The sequence below is a fragment of the Cebus imitator genome, unplaced genomic scaffold (assembly GCF_001604975.1).
Source record: "Cebus imitator isolate Cc_AM_T3 unplaced genomic scaffold, Cebus_imitator-1.0 Scaffold44, whole genome shotgun sequence".
NCBI lineage: Eukaryota > Metazoa > Chordata > Mammalia > Primates > Cebidae > Cebus > Cebus imitator.
Window position 1 is genome coordinate 5,942,284 of NW_016107359.1, and position 21,816 is coordinate 5,964,099.

The following is a 21,816-nucleotide window of genomic DNA, read 5'->3' on the forward strand; positions in this document are numbered from 1 at the left end:
CAGCTAATTTTTTGTATTTTTAGTAGAGACGGGGTTTCACCATGTTGACCAGGATGGTCTCGATCTCTTGACCTTGTGATCCACCCGCCTCGGCCTCCCAAAGTGCTGGGATTACAAGGCTTGAGCCACCGCGCCCGACCCCTCTTTTCATTTTGATAATACTTTGTGGATGCCCAATTTATCACTGAACTTGCCACATTTTCTTATCATGATTAGCAATAATATCCTCCTGGGCCAGTGGCCTCCAAATTTGGCAACATGTTAGAATCATAAAGAATTAAAAACCAACTAAATCAGAATTTCTGGGGAGGTGAGACAGGGAAGGTATTTTTAAAAGCGGCACTTTTCAAAATTTTAGTGCATACAATTCGCCTGGGGATCTTGTTAAAATGCAGATTTCTGATTCACTCAGATTGGAGGTGGGGCCTGAGACTCTGCATTCCTAACAGGTTCCCAGGTGAGGCAGATGCCACTCAAGCTAAAGCAGCTCCAAGCAGCCCCCACATGGAGATGCAGTTTAGAAAGCAATCACATCCCGTTTTTATATCTTAAACTCAAACTCAGAAACGTACTGTATACAGGACTGCTTATTTCTTCCTATCCTGTTACCTGTTCCTGCCACCACCATTTTAAGTGAGTGGAAGTTGACATTTTTTCATAAATCAGAATTTGGTTTGTCAATATTTCAACTATAATTGGCTTTCACCACTATCCCCGCCCCACCCCATCTTGTCCCTGTCTCTGCATTAATCTTGCTGGCACTAGAACGCAGTGGAAGGGTGAGGAAAGTCAAGACAGAGGAGGAGGCAGGTCTCTCTGCAGTTGCTTGTGCTTCGGTTGTAAAGCACCATCTTGTCTATTCTCTCACTGCCATTCCAGCCCCTGGACTCCTCTTTGGCTGCTGTGACCCCCCCTGCCTGCCCATGACCTCTCTTTTTTTCTCCCTTTTACACCTGAAAGTCCTTTACTTCCCTCACTTATTGTCACATTTTTCTCACTCCACCATCCTCATGATGATTTACCACCAATTAATCTGCATCATCATTATTTCAAGTGAACACAAAGAGAAACAGATGTTTATAATTTCAACATTTTTTCTTCTATTTTAAGTGTTAGTTTCTCAACAGCATTACTTTCCCTCAGTTAATGCTTCTGTCCTTCCATATACACATCGATCTTTTGAGTGTTAGGCACCCACCATAGGCTCTGAGTAATTTTTAGTTAGTAGTAACCTGCTCAAATAGCATAATTAAAGGTTCTGTTAGCCTTGGTACACCTTTCTATGTCAGCCTAACTATTCTAATGGTTCCTGGAGTATGCACTGAGGCAATGTGAGTTGCAGGAGGAAGCTGAACAGGAAATATTGTAAAATTTGGAGGGATAGCCTGGTACGGTGGTTCATGCTGTAGTCTCAGCTAGTTGGGAGGCTGGGGCAAGAGGACAGCTTGAGCTCAGGAAGTCGAGGCTGCAGTGAGCGGAGAATGCGCTGCTGAACTTAACCCTGGGTGACAGAGCAAGACCCCAGCTCAAAAAAGAATTAAAAAGAATGGCAAATGTCTCCTGTATTATAACCACAAGGAGGAGAGGGAGGGGCAGCAGGGAAGGACAGATGATGAAGAGGGAGGGAAATTTATCTAGCTGCCAATAAACTATCCAAATCCAACTAATCTAGTCAAAGCTGTAGCTGTGAAGAGATTTTGCCAGTGCTTCTCTATATTTTCCACCGAGATTTGTTAATTACCTCATTTTACTTCTGCAGTCATATAGAAGTCAATATGCCACTTCAATGCATTGCACATAGACTTAATAGAACATAGACAGTGGATTTTTACCAATAATAGTAACTTCTTTATGTACCTACTCTGTCCCTGCCACTAGTGCAGCTCCACCAGTAGGCATTGCTGCATGCACTTTCTGGGTGAGGAAACTAAAGCCTAGGAAGGTTAATAACCTGTCCTGGGTCACATAATTGGCAACCGGCAGCACAGTGACACATTCTCAGATCTGCTCGAGTCCACGGCTTGTAACTTTTCCCCATGGCAATATTCCTTCTCACACTTATAATTGTAAAACTGATTCTTATGTGGTTTTATCCACTGCTGTTTCTAGTGTCCTGACATAACCTGGACTTTTTTTTTTTTTTAAGAATATATGGCATTATAGGTGTAAAACGGCATCATAATTGGAGAAGAAAACTGGAAAGGAGAAAGGGGAGCCGTTATTTAGATAAAGCACTTTTTAAAACTTGATCGTCTATGGCAACGATGCTATTTGTGTTGTAAAAATTGCTTTAAAGATTTTTAAGATGATGATGATTTTTTACAACCATCACCCAGTTAACCTAGTGTTCTTCAAATTTCACAAAGGAAATGGAGTGAAGTACAAGTAGCTGAACTGTCTTTCGGAGTCACACAGAGCATGAATTTCATAGCAAACATGGCTAGATCCTCGGGGATCTGTGCTGATGTTCACCCCTTCACTGAATACTTCCTCTCTTACTTTATTCCACATTAATAATTCACATCACTGGAACACTTCCTGGTTACGTCAGCCCAGGCTATGGATGGCTTTCCTTCATTTATGGTGGTAAATACTTAAAAAGAATATTTACATATGGTTATTCAGGGATATTTGATCACAGATTGAAGTGTGAACATGCAGCCTTTGGAATCTGTAAAAAGTATGTTTTTTTTGCATGATATCCTAATATAGATGTCTTAAAATCATAGCTTTAATCATAAATGAATGCATTTTCTCATGTATATTTTTATGTTCATTCTCGGTTTGTTTATGAAGGGATGTGTGACAATGGTTTTTTAAAAATCAATATTACCTTATGAGGCACAGAACCTACAAAGTAGCAGCCTGTAACCCTGTTTTTTTCTTCCGCCTCTTTTTAGTATGCAGATATTCTGCAACAAGTTTGAAGCTGATGATAAAATTCACGAAACTCATGATGGCAGGCTAACCAAGCTGTTTTCCCTGACTCAGCTCCGGTAATCTGTGAGGGCTATAGTAACTGATGCCTCCTCACTTTACTTTCTGGAGTCAATAAAATGGTCAGATGATATTTGGAAAGCGTACCTTTACATAAGCATTTTTCTCTTTTACAAATTTTGCCACAGTTAGATCACAAGATTTTGAAATACCTGTTTTTTTTTTTTTTTTTTTTTTTGCCAACTCTTTGAGATAAGACTTAGCAGTAGCAGGAGCAGCTGCCAAATCTAAGGTAGTGGTGGGTTTTGACAGCAAAGGGCTCCATGTGGTCAGAGAATACATGGTGCCGGAGGTAGCAGAGTTAAGAAATTGTTAATTTGAACTTGGCCAAAGGACTATAGCTCAGAATATTTGCTTTTAGAACGAGAGAAGAAGGAGCCTTCCTTTCTTTACAGCTTAATCTCTCCATTCCTATTTTTAATACACTCTACTTTATAGAATAGTCAGACCACATTTTTCAAGCGACAGTAAAAATTAAAGGATTTATGATAATCCTATGCGACTGGTTGTGGGCGTTTCACTTTCAACTGGAGCATTTTCTCTCTCTTTGTGGCAGGGCTAACATTTCTCAGCTTCTTGCTACAGTCTTCTTCCTGAAACTACTCAAGTGGAAAAAAAAAAGTCTTACCAGATAAGCAACAATCTTTTGGGGAATAGTTTGCATCCTCCCCGTCTATTTATTAGAAGTAACTTCTTCAGGCTTTTAAACCCAGAACATCAAAGGAATCCTACCTTGCCCACATACTGATAATCGGATCCTGTGTATTCCTCCAGGAGAAAGAACTGATTCCACATCCAGCTCCTTTTTGAACGGTTCAGCTCATTTTTGCTGTTTCCAGAGAGCTCCAGGGCCCTTTTCTTTGCTGGGAAACCACTAGTCCTCTTAGATAGTGGAGCTGAGAGAGTTGGGTAGGGCTGACCCACCCAAAAGAGCAGCAAGAAGTAGCGGTAAGTTCTCATGCTGATAGCACCGTCGAGTCTCTGGGTCGTGGGTGCCCCTCTCCGGGAACTGCCTTTTTCACTGCACTGTATCCAGCCTCATTCCTCCTTCCTTCCTTAATGTTCTTTGCTTGGCTCTCAGAGGATATCTGGAAAGAATAATAACAAATCAAGCATTTTTAGAGATGCTTAAAATTCAGTGTTAGAGCAAATAGGCTGGAAAAAAGAGGACAGAAATTTGAATAGCAAAACAACAAAAAAAGTTGGCTATCAATTTTGAAAGGAAGGAGATGGTCTTCCAGACACGCTAAACGGAAGGCATGTGCTGGGTAGGAAGCTGTTGTTTTCTTTCTCCTTTTCTATCGCTTAAAAATCCTATTTTGAGGAAGTGTGTCGCTGTAGGTCAATGTGCCGGAATGGATTATTGCACTACTCCTTTACCTTGGAATATGTGGGCTGAGATCTGGTAGAAAAAATGAGTTTATGTTTCTGATTCTATTTGCATATTTATCCTCATGAACAAGTCTAAGGCAAAGAACATCACAGACCATTTGAATTCAATTGAAAGTGCATAATGTTGGAACTTCGCTAAAATGGATTGAATCCCTGAGATGTGCCAGGCGTGAGTCCAGGCGGAGCCTGCTCTGCAGACTCTTGGCTTCGGAGATGGGCTGTGACAGGACCTGTGGGTCAAATGAGGTTGGAAAAGACCATACACCGTCTCTTCAGAGTGCAGATTAGCACATCAAAGTGCCTGAAATAAAGTTTCTAAAGTGATATTTTGCAACAATGAAGCTAAGCCTATACATAATTAATCCAGCATTTCCCAAACTTGACCAGAAAACTTTTTTTTTCCTTAGCGGACCTAATAATCCTATAGGATGCGTGATTAAGCAACCTGTAGAATTTGTATTTAATAGACTAACTGGAGTGATTCTATTCAAATTTCCTCAGGAAATCCTTAACTTTATAAATCTTTGCTTGTATCATGAACAAGCATATTTTTTCAAACTGGTCAAATTATATTTGTTATGTCAAAAATTACAGTTGCATAGTTGCTAGGTAATTTTCACAGATACATCAAACAAATCTAAGTACCACAGTGAGGGTCATCAACGATAAGATCTTCAGAAACGTCAGCTATTATACTTGTGGGTAATAATTTTCCACAGGAAATATTAATTTTCAAAAGCACAATCTACCATTAAAAAATCTTGGTGGCCAGATTGCTTGGTATACGTGCCCCAAACTGGTTTACTAGTTTATGCAGCTGAAGTCATATATGCCTATATCGCCTTTATAAACGTTTCCACATTTTTTGGAAAAAAAAGACAGTAAATTACTCCTTTACCTTACTATTTGATATAGAAAAAACATTGTCTTAAATAGCACTAACAACAACGACAAGAAGGAAGTGTTTTGTAACGTGGAACTTATTAGTAATTGAACTGGTACATTTACTCTAAACCATGCAGATCAAGAAACGTGTTTTAGGTAATCTGATTAGTAGTTTTTTCTCTACATCAGAAAAAATGGGTTCACTTGATTCTTGTCATTCTACCAGGTAAATGTATATATGACAAGGTTGTCATTTGTTTTTTACTCCAGCCATGAGTAATTATAGCCACCTAATACCTGGCTTAGTCAAAGCCTTCTATTGAAAGATAAGTGAAATATTGTATAATATTCAGCATTTTAAATCCTTTATTCCATTCTTATGCATCTTCTTGACGGCAGGCTGGGGAAGTTGAAAATTCCATAGGTAAGTAAATTAGTACTGTGACAATTAGTCAACTGGAAAAATGCCAGGCAACAGTATGCTTGTCATCATGCAGCCTTGGTACAGGTGTGGAATGACTGATGATCAATTAGGTAGGAATGATTCTTCTCTCTCCTCATAGCTGGTGTATAAAGGGGACTGAGAGGGCATATGGAGAAAAGCCCTCTGAAGACATCTATTCATTTTTAGTAGCAAAGATTACACTGAGGTTGATTCTGTGGAAATTACATTTTTCTTAATTTCCCTCATTCTCCATTATTTGCAAAGACAAATCCTGCAGTGCAGAATTACATGTCTGCTGCTGCACTCCGTGAGCGCCCCATGGTGCTGGCAGGAAGGAGGGATGCGGAGAAAGGAGGTGTCAGCTGTTTAAAAGGCAGACTCCTGAAGGCCGTTTTAGAGAAAAATCGATCCCTGTGGGTGTTGTGTGCAAACTCTACAAGCTGTTGCCACTTGAATATTAAATATTAGTTCTCTTTAATATCACAGATACCAAAATGTCAAGTATTTCGTTTTTTTCTTAGTTGGTAATGAGCTTTTAAGTGATAAAAATTTAAGTAGTATTTCCAAGTAGGCTACAACCTCTAATTTTGCAACAGCCCAGCTCTTTTTGTATCAACTAGACAGGGTATCTCCTTATTAAAAACTTAACATATATAATTGAATTACTATGATCAGTGCTCAAACTCATATTCGTTGTTAGTTTTTTAGAGGGTTAGATTTCTCTGTGAAATTATAAAGTTTTTTTTTTTAAACCCCTTTAAAATGTTGAATATATAACTTAGCAATTCTCATTTAATATTCCCTTTTTTAAAATATACTTTAAGTTCTGGGGTACATGTACAGATCGTGCACGTTTGTTACATAGGTATACATGTGTCAAGGTGGTGGTTTGCTACATCCATCCCCCTCATCTACATTAGGTGGTTCTTCTAATGTTATCCCTCCCCAATTCTCCTACCCCCTGCTATCCCTCCCCCAATCCCTCATGCCCTGACAGGCTCCAGTGTGTGATGTTCCTCTACGTGTGTCCATGTGTTCTTATTGTTCAACACCCACTTATGAGTGAGAACATTTGGTGTTTGGTTTTCTGTTCCTGCATTAGTTTGCTGAGAATGATCATTTCCAGCTTCAACCATGTCCCTGCAAAGGACATGAACTCATCCTTTTTCATGGCTGCATAGTATTCCATGGTGTATATGTGCCACATTTTCTTTATCCAGTCTATTATTGATGGGCATTTGGGTTGGTTCCAAGTCTTTGCTATTGTAAACACTACCGTAATAAACATACATGCGCATGTGTCTTTGTAATTGAATGTTTTATAATTCTTTGGGTATATACCCAGTAATGGGATTGCTGGGTCTCAATAGGCAGGATTGCATAGTGGTTATGATCATCAGTGCTAGGGTCTGCAACATTATTGTCTGTGAACTTGGGAAAATGGTTTAATCTCAATGTACCTCAGTTTCATTATTCTGTAAATGGGGATAATTATACTATCTACCTCACAGGGTGTTATAAGGATTAAATGAGGCATTACATGCAAACCACCTTGAACAGTACCTGACATTTAATACAGTATTAATAAGTATTAGATATTATAATTACTAATTATTGTTATTCTCATTTGTATTGCATGTATAGACTCCATCTACAACACATTGCAAACATCTGCAGAAGATAGCATAGGCCTCTCTTAGGCCTAGACATGTTTTTATTGATCAGAAAACATCTCCACACAAGTCAAAATTTTCTTAAAATTAAAGAATAGAAGCACTTGAAAATCCTGAAGTAGTTTATATACTAATTGTTTTCTGTGGACTTCAATTCAGCATTTAACAGTAGTAGTACAGGGACAGCAAAGGCAGAGATACTGTGTGCCTTGTCACCCCTGTTTGCATAAAGGGAAATAATATGGGCCAAAAGAAAGTTCTCTGGAGGTTGGACTCATTGATTAAATCTATATTTTCTTCTTTTCCATTTTATTACATTAAGGTTTTAAAAGTCATCTTTACTCAGGTGAAAAAAAATCAGAACTAGCTTTAACTTAGTAATTTTTCTCCTGTAAAAAATGTACTGGTAATTAACATGCTGATATTATTCTGTTATATCAGAAAAGAATTTGACAAGTTAAAATGAATGATATCTGCTATGGTTTGAATATCTGCCCCCTCCAAAACTCATGTTGAAATTTAATCCCCCATGTGGCAGTATTAAGAGGTGGGGATTTTAAGAGATGATTGGATTGTGAGGGTTCTTTCTGCCCTCATGAATGGATTAACCCATTCAAGGATTGATGGAGTAATAGGTTATCATGAGAGTGTGACTGGTGGCTTTATAAGAAGAGGAAGAGAGGCTGGGCACGGTGGCTCACACCTACAATTCCAGCACTTTGGGAGGCTGAGGTTAGTGGATCACCTGAGGTTGGGAGTTCAAGACCAGCCTGGCCAACATGGTGAAACCCCGTTTCTAACAAAACACCCACTCACACTAGCTGGGCATGATGGTGGGCACCTATAAACCAGCTACTCAGGAGGCTGAGGCAGGAGAATCGCTTGAATCCAGAGGTGAAGGCTGCAGTGAGCTGAGATCGCACCACTGCACTCCAGCAGCCTGGGCAGCAAGAGCGAAACTCCAGCTCAAAAAGAAAATAAGAGTAAGAGAGACCTGAGTCACATGTTAGTATGCTGAGCCGCCTCACATGTGATACTCTGCAGAGAGTTTCTACCAGTAAGAAGATCCTCACCAGATGTGGCACCTCAGCCTTGCACCTAGTCTCCGTAATTTTAAGAAATAAAATTCGGCCAGGCACGGTGGCTCATGCCTGTAATCCCAGCACTTTGGGAGGCCGAGGCAGGTGGATCATGAGGTCAAGAGATTGAGACCATCCTGGTCAACATGGTGAAACCCTGTCTTTACTAAAAATACAAAAAAATTAGCCAGGCATGCTGGCATGCGCCTGTGGTCCCAGCTACGTGGGAGGCTGAGGCCGAAGAATTGCTTGAACCCAGGAGGTGGAGGTTGCAGTGAGCCGAGATTGCACCACTGCACTCCAGCCTGGTAACAGAGCAAGACTCCGTCTCAAAAAAAAAAAAAAAGAAAATTTATTTCTTTATAAATTTTCCAGTTTCAGGTATTCTGTTGTAAGCAACAGAAAGTGAACTAACACAGTGTCCAAATATTAGATTTTCCTTAACCCAAAAAACATTAAACGGGACAAAATTAGTATGTTGCAAAAAACAGGGTTCTTACAGTGCAGAATGATCGTGTGTTCAAGCAAAGGAAGACGATGGCCTGGAAGTAGCCCAACTTTGAGAACTGTGGGAAACCACTGATTTCTGAGCAGGCAAAGTAGAGGGGAACCATGTGGCAAGTGGCAATCAGATGTGGTGGCTCATTTTGTAGACGTCAGGAAGTAAATGGAAAGGGGAAAGGAGTAAGGGCATGCTCAGATACTGAACTTAAAATAGCAGGCAGGGCTATTCGACCACGAAATACCTGAAGACTAAACGGTGCTGATAAAAGTAGATATTGTACCTTTTTGCTGCCCTCATCCTGCCCTCCATTCCTTCTTAGCATTAGGAGCCAATGAATTAGAAACATGAACAACTCTCTAAAAATAAGACGTGAGCTACCTAATTACAGTCTAATGACAGTTTAGCAGTGGACTTACAAGGCTACTTAGTAGGCTATGTCTCTACTTTTCAATTTGTTGGAATCTCAGTTTTTTCTGAGGAACTTTCTATTTTCTATAGGTAATCATTTGTGTGCTCTGAAATTTGACGTGCAAAGTAGTTGGTGGTCAAGAAATCTAGTTTGAATCTTTGCAGAACCTTATTTTACCGATGACTAGAAGGTAATTGAGATGCTTTGGAATAGCGGAGCGAGGCCCACGTAGCTTCGGTAATTGCATACTGTGAAAATTTATTTGTCTGGCAGCCAATGTGCATATGTACTTCAATATCCACAAGAGTACACGGTCAAGTCCAGATTTTATTTAATGTGTTCCATTTTGGGGAGCCTGGGCCTCATTAATTCAAGTCTTATCAAGTTAGAATATGTGATAATTAATGCAAAGGCTGGGCTGATGTTTTCTTTTGATTAGCAAAACATTTTCCCCTAGATTATTGGAAATTAATAGTGCAAAAATATTTCATAGGGATATATAGAACGAGAAGACAACCTAATATGTCCTCAAGTTCCCTAGTGTACTTTGGAATCACCTTTTATTCACAAATAATTAACATGCTAATTAGAAATTTTTTAATTGATTGAATTGCTTCTCCAGTGACTTACATTTGATAACAGCTTGAATGACTCAAATGTCTTACCTGGCTTTGAGATACTGATTTTATTACACTATTTGCAGACAAATAAATAAATATAAGACAGATTTGAAAGCAATGTAATTACATTCAAGTTTTGAAATTCAGACTTGACATAGATTTGTTCTGGTGTTCTTGATTAATTCCAATCAGTGCAATATCACTACAATGCTATCTAGACTTACAAATTAAAGCAAACACATTTGTTCTTTGGTATGCAGAGCCTTAACTTTGGCATTGAAAGCACAGTAGGCATTCAGTAAAGCAACGTTATTAATATAATTTAACCAGTTACCATAGTAAGAGAATGTTTTGAAGCCTATTATGAATTGTTTCTTCAGCTAAATGGTGTTGCATAGGCATACTGTGGCATAGTACTTTATATTTCTGTAAATACGGTCTATACTTAAGTCATCCTATCCTGGATGATCTACACTTAACTCTTCCTAACCCATAAACATAGAACTCTTTTTAGCATATGTATCATAAATCCCTTATCAATTTTTGGTACATTTTCTTATATTATAGCATTAATGAAATAGAAAACAGCTGGTTATTTATGACTTTTGGACATCCCTCTTATTGCATTACAACTCTGAGCCTGAAATCTCAGAGTCCTGCTCTGTCTTTGTGTGTGATAAGGATGGAGATGGTACTTAATCCATGAAAGCCTAGAAAATTAAAGAAACAGATTGTATTTCAAGATGAATTAAACAGAGTGAAGCCAAAGGGAAACATGCCTTCCTACAAGTAAATCTGAAAAAAATATGATATTTATCCTGAGAGAAGACTTTTACAGCCAATTAAGTTTGCTCAAGATCAATTTCCTGACAACTCAAGAAACTTTGTTTTGAATAGGTCACCTGCTGTGAATAAAAATATATATATATATATAGACATAGAACATGGCCGATCTTCTAGAAGTGGTAACATAAGGATAGAGCCAGTTTAAAAGTTTTGGTAGGAATTTCACATGAAGTCTTCATTTCTAAACCTCCATTTCATTTTTCTGTAAATGTCAAAGTCACTGTTGAGTAAAATTGGTTCCATTTCGTGTGTGTAATGAACTCCACTGAAATGTGTCAAACAGCTTTGGCACCTCTTACCACCAAGCACTTCTCTTGTGCCAATGAATCATTATGGCAAGAGCCATCAAATGATGCCTGATATATTATTTTGTAAATGTTTATATTTGTGAATAATATGCCAATGTGTTTGCAAACGGACGTATTTCCAGATGAAGCGATTTTAACAGCATTACCCTTGTTCTGAAATCATATTCCACACATTGCATTAATAAAGATAAAACCCAATGTGTTACAGCACATAAAATGACATTTTATATGTAGTGGGGGACTGAAATACTGACTTGGAACAAAAAGCGAAATGGATCAAAACTTAAATTAGAGCATAAAGACAAAGTTTTTTTTTACCACATGTAGGGGAAAAGTCCAAACTATTTTATTATGAGAGCTACTAAACTATGTAAACATGAGAATATGATGAGCAGACTCCGGCATGCCACATGTCGAGGTAAGAATCTTAGCCCCTCACAACGCTGGCTGGACAAAGAGGGGACCAATTTGTGTCTCAATTTCTTTATCTATAAAATGGGATGATATTAATAGTACCTACCTCATAAGATAGCTGTGAGGATAAAAATGAATGAATTCATGTGAGGCCTTACTTAAGAACATTAAGATGGCTACAATGACTTAAACTGTCAAAGGTCTTAGCTCCTAGGGACATATTTACTTCTTGTGCATTTTTTTGGTTATACCTTTTATTCTACAATTAAGAAACTTACGTCAGTTGCTACTCTTCAAGAAATCAGTAGATCCGTCTGGGCGCGGTGGCACATGCCTGTGATCCCAGCACTTTGGGAAGCTGGGGTGGGTGGATCACGAGGTCAAAAGATCGAGACCATCCTGGCCAACATGGTGAAAGCCCGTCTCTACTAAAAATACAAAAATTAGCTAGGCATGGTGACGTGGGCCTATAGTCCCAGCTACTTGGGAGGCTGAGGCAGGAGAATTGCCTGAAACTGGGAGGTGGAGGTTGCAGTGAGACAAGATCACACCATTGCACTCTAGCCTGGGCAACAGAGTGAGACTCTGTCTCAAAAAAAGACAAACACACACACACACACACACACACACACACACACACACACACACAGAGAGAGAGAGAGAGAGAGAGAGAGAGAAGAAATCAGTAGATCCTCGTTTCTGGATTAAGTTGAAACATCAAAAATTCTGGTGGCCTTTATTTCTGAAGTGGAGAGAGCTGCCTCCCACAGCAACACAAGGTCTTCCTGGGCTGCCACGATCCCCACTGTCCTTCCTGTGCTCCTCTGCTAGGGTCTTGTGTTCCAATGCCATTTGCCATCTCCCACCCACTGGGGTTTTCCTAGACCCACTTGCTTCATTCCTTTAAGCACCTTGCCTGGCTCTTGAGGGCCCTTTGGGCATGTGGACCCTGTCTTTTCCCAAAAGATTTACTCGTGCAAACAAAGAAGAAGAGAAAGCATTCTTATACTTTTAATTAGCTCTTCATGGTATGAATTTTAAACATTTCTGTAGCAAACTATATGTTTAGTTTGCAGAATTGTAGGAAAGACTGGTTTTCATATTATTCTCTGCTTATATGTTAGGTTCTCTGGCAGATACATTAATTTTTTTAGACACATGGCCATTTAAGACAATGAAGCTTAAACAAGACTGGGAGATGTCAAAACCCTCTTATAAATTAGCGTGGATGATTTCAGTGAGCTGGCTCTTAACAGCTCAATGAGAGGGCAGCCAGAGAGTATTGGCTGGCAGCTATGTGCCTGCAGGAGATGAAGGTATCTTAGTGAGGATGGGAAGTCCAAAACAGATTTAATTTTATTAAATTGCAAAAGCAATCACATTGTTTAGTTTACCATTAAGTGATTGTGAATTTGGCACATCACAGATGATTTTTAGAGGCTAATACTTGCATAAAGTGTTACAACGAGTAAAGATGTTTAAATTAATTTTGGCTGATATGTGTAAGTCTTTTATCAATAATACTATGTCTAACTCATAAATAATACTACTGGTTAACAGTTGCTATATTCTACCCCTGAACTTGTCACGTGCTAGGTACTTTGCTAAGCACATCACAAAGGTGTTTTCAAGAATTCTCATGACTATCCTGAGAGTTGGATAATATTCTTCCAATTTCTGTAGATGAGAAACTCAAACTTAGGTCAAATACCTTGTCCAAGGTCATGCAGTGAATATGCAATGAAGCCAGATCCCAAGCCATGCATCAGACTAGGGTGCCCTCACTCTGAATACACTCAAAAGGGGTGCGGGCCAGGCTGCTGCCCACATGACAGGTGCTCAATCTAACTGTGGCTTTAGAATTGTGCGTTCTTGAATCCTCTAAAAAATAACACCAATGCAGGTCTCCAAGGGGTAAAAATAGTTGTCACAAAACTTACAAGCTAACTAAGAGTAGCAAACAAATGTGCCAGGTAATGGGATAAATGCTGTACACATGTGTAAGTCTTACAACAATCCTTTGTGATGGGGACCATGTTCTTATCCTCTCTTTTAGAGATAAACACAGGCTTACAGGGACTGAATACTTTGCCCAGAGCACATAGCAAGAGAGTGGCGGAATTTGGATAAAACCCAACGAATCTAGAGGCTCCTTCTTAGTCATAGCATCCACAATATCATTTGTATTTTGCTTATGGAAACAGCATCTAGGTTGTATTTACTCTCATTTCAGACAAAATTTGAACAACTTATCATCAGGTTTCTAAATCCCCAGCAAATTGAAGGGATGAGGTTAAGAGTGCTGAAGGCTGGAGTCTCAACATTAGCGGGAGGGGGTAGCTGAAAGGCACAGGCAGAGGTGGTACCACAGGCAGGCAGAAGAGCTGAGCACAGAACAGGTCAGGGGCTGGTCTTCGGAGAGTGATGAAGTCCTACATCCCGGTACCAAGAGCAGTGCCTGGCCTATAGTAACACCAGATAAACATCGGTGAAATAAGCGAATGTCTAGATGAAGGCACGCATGGCTGAATGTAAGAATGACCAAATGCAGGAATTGATGATATGACTAATGACCATCAAAATGAACGTACGAGTACTTCACAGCACTTGGAGATATCACCATGTTTCAAATACAGCACACTGATTTTCATAATAACGACCCTGAATCACTCAAGGAAGGTCCAAGTTCTTTTGAATGTTTGGTTAGAAAAGGCATGGATGTGCAGAATAAATATGAGGAAAGTTGTGATAGTGATACTTAGAAGAGCCGGGGTTTAGAGCTCACTCTCTTTCTTCCCATGTGATCTCAGGCAAGCTGTTCCACCTCTCTCATCTCTTGTTTCTCATGTATAAAATTAGGGCCGACGTGCTCACCCTCAGGGATAGAATAGCACAGTGTTTAGAAGCATAGGAGGAGCCTGTTTATCCGTTTTTATCCTGGCGTCAATACTTGTTAGCCATGAGACATTGGTAAGTGACTTGATACGCTGTGTTCCAATTTCCTCAACTTTAAATCAAGAAGAGTAAAGTTTTGGGGTCTCAGTGGAGGCAGCTGATAAATAGCATCTCCCTTTTTCTTCCAAACTCAAAAGATGAAGAATACAGGAGTGTTGGATGAAGACCAATAGATCACCTTTATTACTAAAAAACAAAAACAAAAACAACCAGGCAGGTTGGAAAGATGGCTTAGTGTAAGAGCCACAAGGGAGGGCTTGCTAAGAAAACCCCAGAATCAGGCAAGCTCTCCATGGAGTGGGAGTTGCACTTTATTTTGCTCTTTCTCTTACAAAAGTGCAAGTGGTTCTTACCTCTGGGTGTCAAGCTCCAATTCTAAGTTCAGAGCCAGAGGGAATGCCTTTCTGTTCTCACCCTTGCTCAGCTCAGTTGCAGACCCCAAGGTCTGAAGAAAGTGATGGGGAGGAATCTGTTTTAATCCTCGCTAATTAAAAAAGATCATTAGAGACCTCAGTAATCCTGAGAGCCAGTAAATCACTTATTATTTACCGATGGTTCTGGTATTTAAAGCTTTGCTTTTTTTGGAGTTGTTTTAGCATCACTAAAAGGAAAACAAGTATGAATAATTTAAAGATGGGGAATTTAAAGTTTCCCTGAAAATATCTTTCACTTCAGGTCAATCAATGCATTACAGGCAAAATGAATTCTTTTCTGTCTCTCTTCACCTTTCCCACTACACACAAACACACACACACACACACACACACACACACACACACACACACACACACAGCAAACAAGGGATAGTGATCCAGATTTTTATGTGCTTCGGACACTTGCCTGTTAGCACTGAAAAACTACCACGGCACTTCTCCCCCAAAAGGATAGCAGTATTTACAGAGGTGTAACCCTTATGCCAAGTTATAATGGGAAGAAATAATCAAAGCTCCACTTGCTGTTTGGATAGTTTTGTTCGTTCAATGTGTTTTATGTAACTTTATCTGCAGAGAGTTCATAACCTAAATCAGATGCTTCTCATAAATATCTTGGTATAATAACTTAGAATAATTAATTTAATAAATTTTGTATAGTAACTTAAAGGGGTACTGTAACACCAAAAGGCTTCTTCCCTGAGACTAACTATTGCTAAGATGGAAGGGGGCTTGTGAGGGTGTGGACGTCGTCACTAATTCAGGTTCATGTTAACTGACCATCAAATTAAACTTGCTCTAGACAGGAAGACAATGTGTTCGAATGGGATGCTGGATGTTTTATCAATTTTGATTGCCTTCATTTGAAACCTTTCATTGGAACCTCTGTTTACTAGAGTCAAATTGTACATAAAATACCAGGCAAAACATTTTAAAAGAGAATTTTAATTATACCACTAAAGAAATGCCATTGTTCAATGTTTACTAAACACTTGCCAGAACAAGTTAATTAATGCATGTTTAAATAAGTGAAAGAAGAAGGTAAGCAGAAAAAAAAATCACACTCCTCTTTTGTTGCAGTTTACTGCAGTTGTCAAAGATGCCCCATTTCTAATTTAACGACGGCACCGTCACAGTGCGCTTGTGTAATTATAAACAATGGGCACAAGAATGCAGTGAGGGCCAAGGCAAAGCCAATTCCCACTGGGAGCTGTTGCTCAAAATAATTGCTCATTGCTGCTTGATGTTTCGAAGTAATCAAATCAAGTGCTTTTCAATTTCCTTCATCTATTCAGTTATTCCATGGGAGAATATCAGAATGTTGGGATGTTGCGTTTTTAATTGGTCAGTAATGTGAGCTTTTGATTATTGAAAACTACAGAAAAATACTTTTTAATAGAGCATTTGTGTAGAAAAAGAAATATTTTGATGATACTGAGTTTTTAGTTCTAATTTTAATAGACTACCAACTTTTCCACTTTCTTTATTCTTTTAGATTCTTAACTTTCTCCATCTATTAATGATGATTACTTGTGTTAGTAAAGACTGATATTGGAAAGCAGTGAATGATCTGCTAAAAAACAAAACGAAATCAATCTTTCTAAGATACATCCTGTTATCTCAGTAGCTTTATGAAAAAAAACAGAAGAAAAAATATCAAAAATAAGTTTGAAATCTTTTGGAGAAATAAAATGCACATGTCCCACTAATTATCACTATCATTATTAAGAAAATTGTTTTCCTACACAGCATAACTGGTACAGTTATCCTCTTTATCCTCAGGGAGCACATTCCAAGACCCCCAATGGATGCCTGAAATCAAGGATAGTGTCAAATTCAATTGCTGTCAACTGGAAGACATTTCTGTTCATGTCTTCCACCCACAACTTAATGCCTTTTTCATCTTAACTAAGCACTTGTCATGCACTGTGGCCATAACTTTTGCAGTTTGACGTGAGACAGCAAAACTAGCACAAATTTCTTTTTCCTTCTCCATGATTTCATGAATGAATAGAAGGTTCGTTCTTACTGAAGATCTTAGCAACCTCAGCAAACAATTTTTTCCTTTCCTTATTAAGTTGAGAACATTCCCCTTTTCACTTAAAGGAACCACTTTACAACTTATCTTTGGAATTTCCAAATGGTCAGTATTTCTACTTTGCAGTTTAGGGCATTAAAATATAAAATGAGGGTGACTTGAACACAAGCACTGTGGTACCTTGACAGTCTATTTGATATCCACGAGGGCTAAGTGACTAACAGGTGGGTTGTGTAGACAGTATAGATAAGCTGGAAACAAGGAAAATTCACAATCCAAGCGGGATGGTGTGGGCAGGGGCAAGGTTTCACCACACTGTCCAGAACAGTGTGCAGCTTAAAACTTATGAATTATTTATTTCTGGAACTTCCCATGTAATATTTTTGGACTGTGATTGACTGTGGATAACTGAAGCCATGGAAAGAGAAACCTCAGATCAGGATGGATTACTGTATTTACCTTTTCTTTTTTAAGAAAGCGGATTTTTTAAAGATCTCACCAACACATCCCATGATCTTTTTCTGAAAAGTTATTCAATATTAACAATTTCATTCATAACTACTTCTGAAAAAAACCTCTGTATCAGTCCTATTATACTTTGTTTCCATATTTCTGAAACTGATTGCCAAATTTCTCAAATCCACAAATTCTGGCACAACCTGTACAGGTCTGGGAAATGACACTGAATTTGGAACAGTCCTCTTTGGGTGTCCTATTTGAAATTTCACTCCAGGTGAGATAGTTGAGTTAGGTTTCTTCTACACCTCCACAGTTTTGTTATAAAAATTAAATATAATATAGAGCTATTGACTGAATGTATGTATGCTTGCAAAAATTGTATGTGGAAACCTAATCCCCAGTGTGATGGTATTTGGAGCTGAGTTCTTTGGAAGGTGATTAGATCATGAAGGCATTGCCTTCATGAATGAGATTAGTACCCTTAAAAAACAGATCCCAGAGAGATCCTCTATTACTCTGTTCTCATACTGTTAATAAAGACATACCCGAGACTGGGTAATTTATAAAGGAAAGAGGTTTAATCAGCTCACAATTCAGCAGGGCTGGGGAGGCCCAGGAAACTTACAATCATGGTAGAAGAGGAAGCAAACATGTCCTGCTTCATATGATGGCAGGAAGGAGAAGTGCCCACAAAAGGGGCAAAAGCCCCTTATAAAACCATCAGATCTTGTGAGAACTCACACGTTATCATGAGAACAGCCTGAGGGTAACCACCCCCATGACTAAATTACCTCCTACTGAGTCACTACCTCGACATGCAGGATTATGGGAACTACAATTCAAGATGAGATTTAGGTGGGGACACAACCAAACCATATCCGATCCCTTGCCCCCTTCTGCCATGTGAGGACAAAGCAGGAAGATGCCCATGAACCAGGAAGCCAGGTCTTCCTGCACGCTGAATTTGCTGATGCCTTGATCTTGGACTTCCTAGCCTCGAAAATGTTGAGATATAAATTTCTGTTGTTTATAGGCCACCTAGTCTATGGAATTTTGTTGTTGTTGCTGTTACAGCAGTCTGAGAAGACTAAGATATAAAAGTATATAAGACACTTAGCACATTGCTACATAACCAGGAAATAAGTGTTAGCTAGTACTGCTTTTAATATTGCCTACAAAGAGCCATGTGAGACTAGCACATGTAACAATTTACTGTCTTTGAGTCGGTTTCAGTAAAGAATGTTAAGTCAGAGTATCATAAAAGGCAGTCTTCCTAAAACACAAAACAAAACAAAAAGCTCTTTCTTCTATGTATTATTTTTCTTTGGAAAAGAAAACCTTATACCTCTGAACAGGCAAGGTTTGGTACTTAAGCATGCCATTGACTTGCTCTTATTTATTTCATCTGAAAGGACAAATAGAGTTTCCTAATGTATTTTTCCTTATAAAATGAGAACCTAAAGTCCCAGTATATTTGCACACCTACTAATTATCAAATGAGTTTCCCTGAATATGAAAACTAAGCCAAAATATAATTTAGCTCTATAAGCTACTGTCAAACTCAGATATTGTTCCATTTGGAACATCTAGGCTTATTATTTGATTAGCAATTGTTTAATGGACTTAATGCAGCTGATTATTTTTTCCACAACTCAGTAAAATGTTTTTGTAAAATGAGCATTTTTCTGATGAATAAAACACACACACACACACAAACACACACACACACATACACGTAATACACCTTAAAAGTATTCTGTCAAGTATTTCTGACATTCTGTCTTTAGAAGATGTTGTGGTTCTATTGCTAATGTAGAATTTCTTTCATATGACTATAAATAAAAACCAGGTATCCATGGTTATAAATACCTCATTTCACATTTCCTTTAGCCACAGCAAAAAATTTCAATTAATTGAATCACAGCCACCCTCAAATAATGCCAGAAGTGCAATACTTGGTGTTCCAGGTCAGGGGCAACCATTAATTAAGATGCAAAGGATCAGCATGAAAGGCTCCAATTTTTGTCCCAGAATTTTTTTTTTGATGGATATGGACTAAAATATTTAGAAAATACAGCTTCAGCTATATGGGAAAGAGGAAATTAGGTGCAGTCTTTATTTTGCTTGGCCTGGAATTTTTGCTAAAGTTCTGAAGTGTCATTTCGGAATATGAAAATAAAAATAATCTTACTTGAGGACTTTTATTTGTATTTGTTTATTTTAACTTGACATATTTATTTGTAATAAAAAGGGCAGCTTTATGGGTAGATGTACAAGTTAACATAAATGGAAATGCTAATGTGAGAAGAGTAACATTCGTATGCTTTGTTCAGTGATCTAATGGAGTTGCTATTCTAACTTCCCCTGTCATTTTCTCTACATTTCAATGTTCAGAGAGAAAGCTGATCATGAAGTCTACTCAGGATTATGGATATAAACTTGTGGAATCACTTCCCAAGAGGAGGGTAGTGAAGTGACTTCAAGTTCCCCTTTCAACTTTCAGAGCTGAGATTAAAATCTCCTTGTTATCAACTCACAGAACAAGGAAATACAACATTCCCCCCATCTTCTAGACATCCACCTGCCTTCAGGTGTGACTTCTGAACTTGCCAGAAGGACAGAAGTGTGGATGTGTCCCCCTTAGACCTAGTCTCCTTGCCCTGGTTTGGTTTGGTTCCAGTTCCTGTGTATTCCAGATTGCCCAAACGGTGAGGATTGCAGGGAGGAGGTGATGTTTGCTATAAAAATGCTTTGATTCTTCAGGATGCAGTGAAGGCATTCATGGCCTGGTGTCCATGACGTCTTCCAGGAGCAGTGGGGAGCTCTGAAACAATCATTTAGGCCATTAAGTGAGAGCAGAAGTCAGGCGCTGCCCACAAGACTGAGTCGAAATGCTCCCGTTGGGTTTCTAAGTGGTTGGTGCTTCTTCTCGCATTGGTCTTGCTGCCAAACACAGCACGTCGATTGTTCGTCCTTTTCGGTATCACACTGAATCTGCATCCAGGAAAGAGGCCTGGATGACGGTGATTAGAAGAATGCCTTGCTTCTCCCAAAGCTGACACCCTGGTGACGTTCTGCATCACATCAGGGAGAGCATGAAATTCTTCCTCGCTGAGGGGTGGTTCAAGAGGTGGAGGGATCTTTTCCTGTGGACTTGGATTCAGGCAGGCTTGTGCCTTTCCCTGAAACTCTGTGATTGACAAGCATTGGCTAAAAGGATGGGTTTTGCAGAGACCTGTGTGGTTGCCCGAGTGGCTGAGATGGCTCTGCAGCTGGTGGTGGCCGCTGCTGCCACAGGAGTGTCCAGCTGTGTGCAGGCTGCATGGGCTGCTGAGGTGCCCCTGTTCCAGCTGGCCGTTAGACATTTAACCATCACTCCCCAGGGCCCTTCGTGCCACCATCGCATAAGGTGAGACGTGTCTTGCTGACCAGTTCCCTGCAACTGGCGCTTAGGATTACCAGGTTGAGGCTGTGTAGAGTCTTTACAGGGCAGTACTGCCAGGCCATGTGTCACTGTCCTTGTCATCCTGGCATCTTCCTTGGTGTGGGGGCTGGAAAGGAGTCAGAGGATGTGAGAATGCCCCTCCTAGAGCTGGGCCTGTTGACACGTGACTCCTAAGTGTCAGAGGAGGTGGAGAGATCTCTCCTCCCAGCACAGCCTGGTGGCTGGAGCATCATGACCCTCGGTGCCTGGCTCACTCGGACCCCAGGGGGAACTCAAGAACCAAAGCATGTGTGAGGTGGAAGAAGAGCGGGTACACATGACTGGTTGTTCCTGAAAGAACTGGAGGGAGGGAAGTGACCCCAGTGCTAGGGGCCATGCACAAGTTGCTTTTCTTTGTCACGCAGTCATGTGGCATCTCTGACTTGGGCCCTTCTGCAAGGGAATTCACAAGTCTACAGCTCTGGCCACAGTGCTGAGCTCTTTGGTTATGAAATCGTATCTGGGCTCTGGGCTCTGAGAGGACTGTTTGTGCAGCCTGTTCTTCCCTGATAGCAATTCCAAGAAATTGACCCCTATCCAGACCCCAATAGACTCTGGCTGAGGTGTTGTATCCTCCGGTTTTGAAACCAAATCTGTGTTCTAAATTGTGGAGGGCCAATTTCTCTGATCAGTTGTTCTCTGGTAGTTATACCAGGGTAGAGGTCCTGTTCAAACTATGCTTAGGGGCATCCTTTAGACTTGAGTTCAAAACATTCCTTCATTGGAGTCCTTTTGAGAGAGAGCTACATGAAGTGTTGGTCCAATCCCTAGAGGGAAGGGTCATCTGGATTCCACAGAGAATGCTGGCTCACTGGGCAGTTCCCGGAGGCACTGGACTCATCAGGACCCAGAAAGGACCATCCACTTCTTAAATAC

General features: G+C 39.7%; 2 protein-coding genes across 3 annotated transcripts in view; both read right to left on the reverse strand.

Moving 5' to 3' along the window:
* Window positions 1-21,816, reverse strand: part of CDH6 (cadherin 6) — a 154,205-nt gene that overhangs the window by 70,473 nt on the left and 61,916 nt on the right. For both annotated transcript variants that reach the window (XM_017526838.2, XM_037737878.1), the window contains exon 2: window positions 3,730-4,085. In XM_017526838.2, the coding sequence (XP_017382327.1) occupies window positions 3,730-3,957 (228 nt within the window). In that variant the 5' untranslated portion in view covers window positions 3,958-4,085. The remainder of the gene's footprint in view (window positions 1-3,729; window positions 4,086-21,816) is intronic.
* Window positions 19,671-21,094, reverse strand: LOC108303073. The gene has a single exon (XM_017526839.2). The coding sequence runs from the start codon at window positions 20,819-20,821 to the stop codon at window positions 20,294-20,296; it is 528 nt and encodes a 175-aa protein (XP_017382328.1). The 5' UTR covers window positions 20,822-21,094; the 3' UTR covers window positions 19,671-20,293.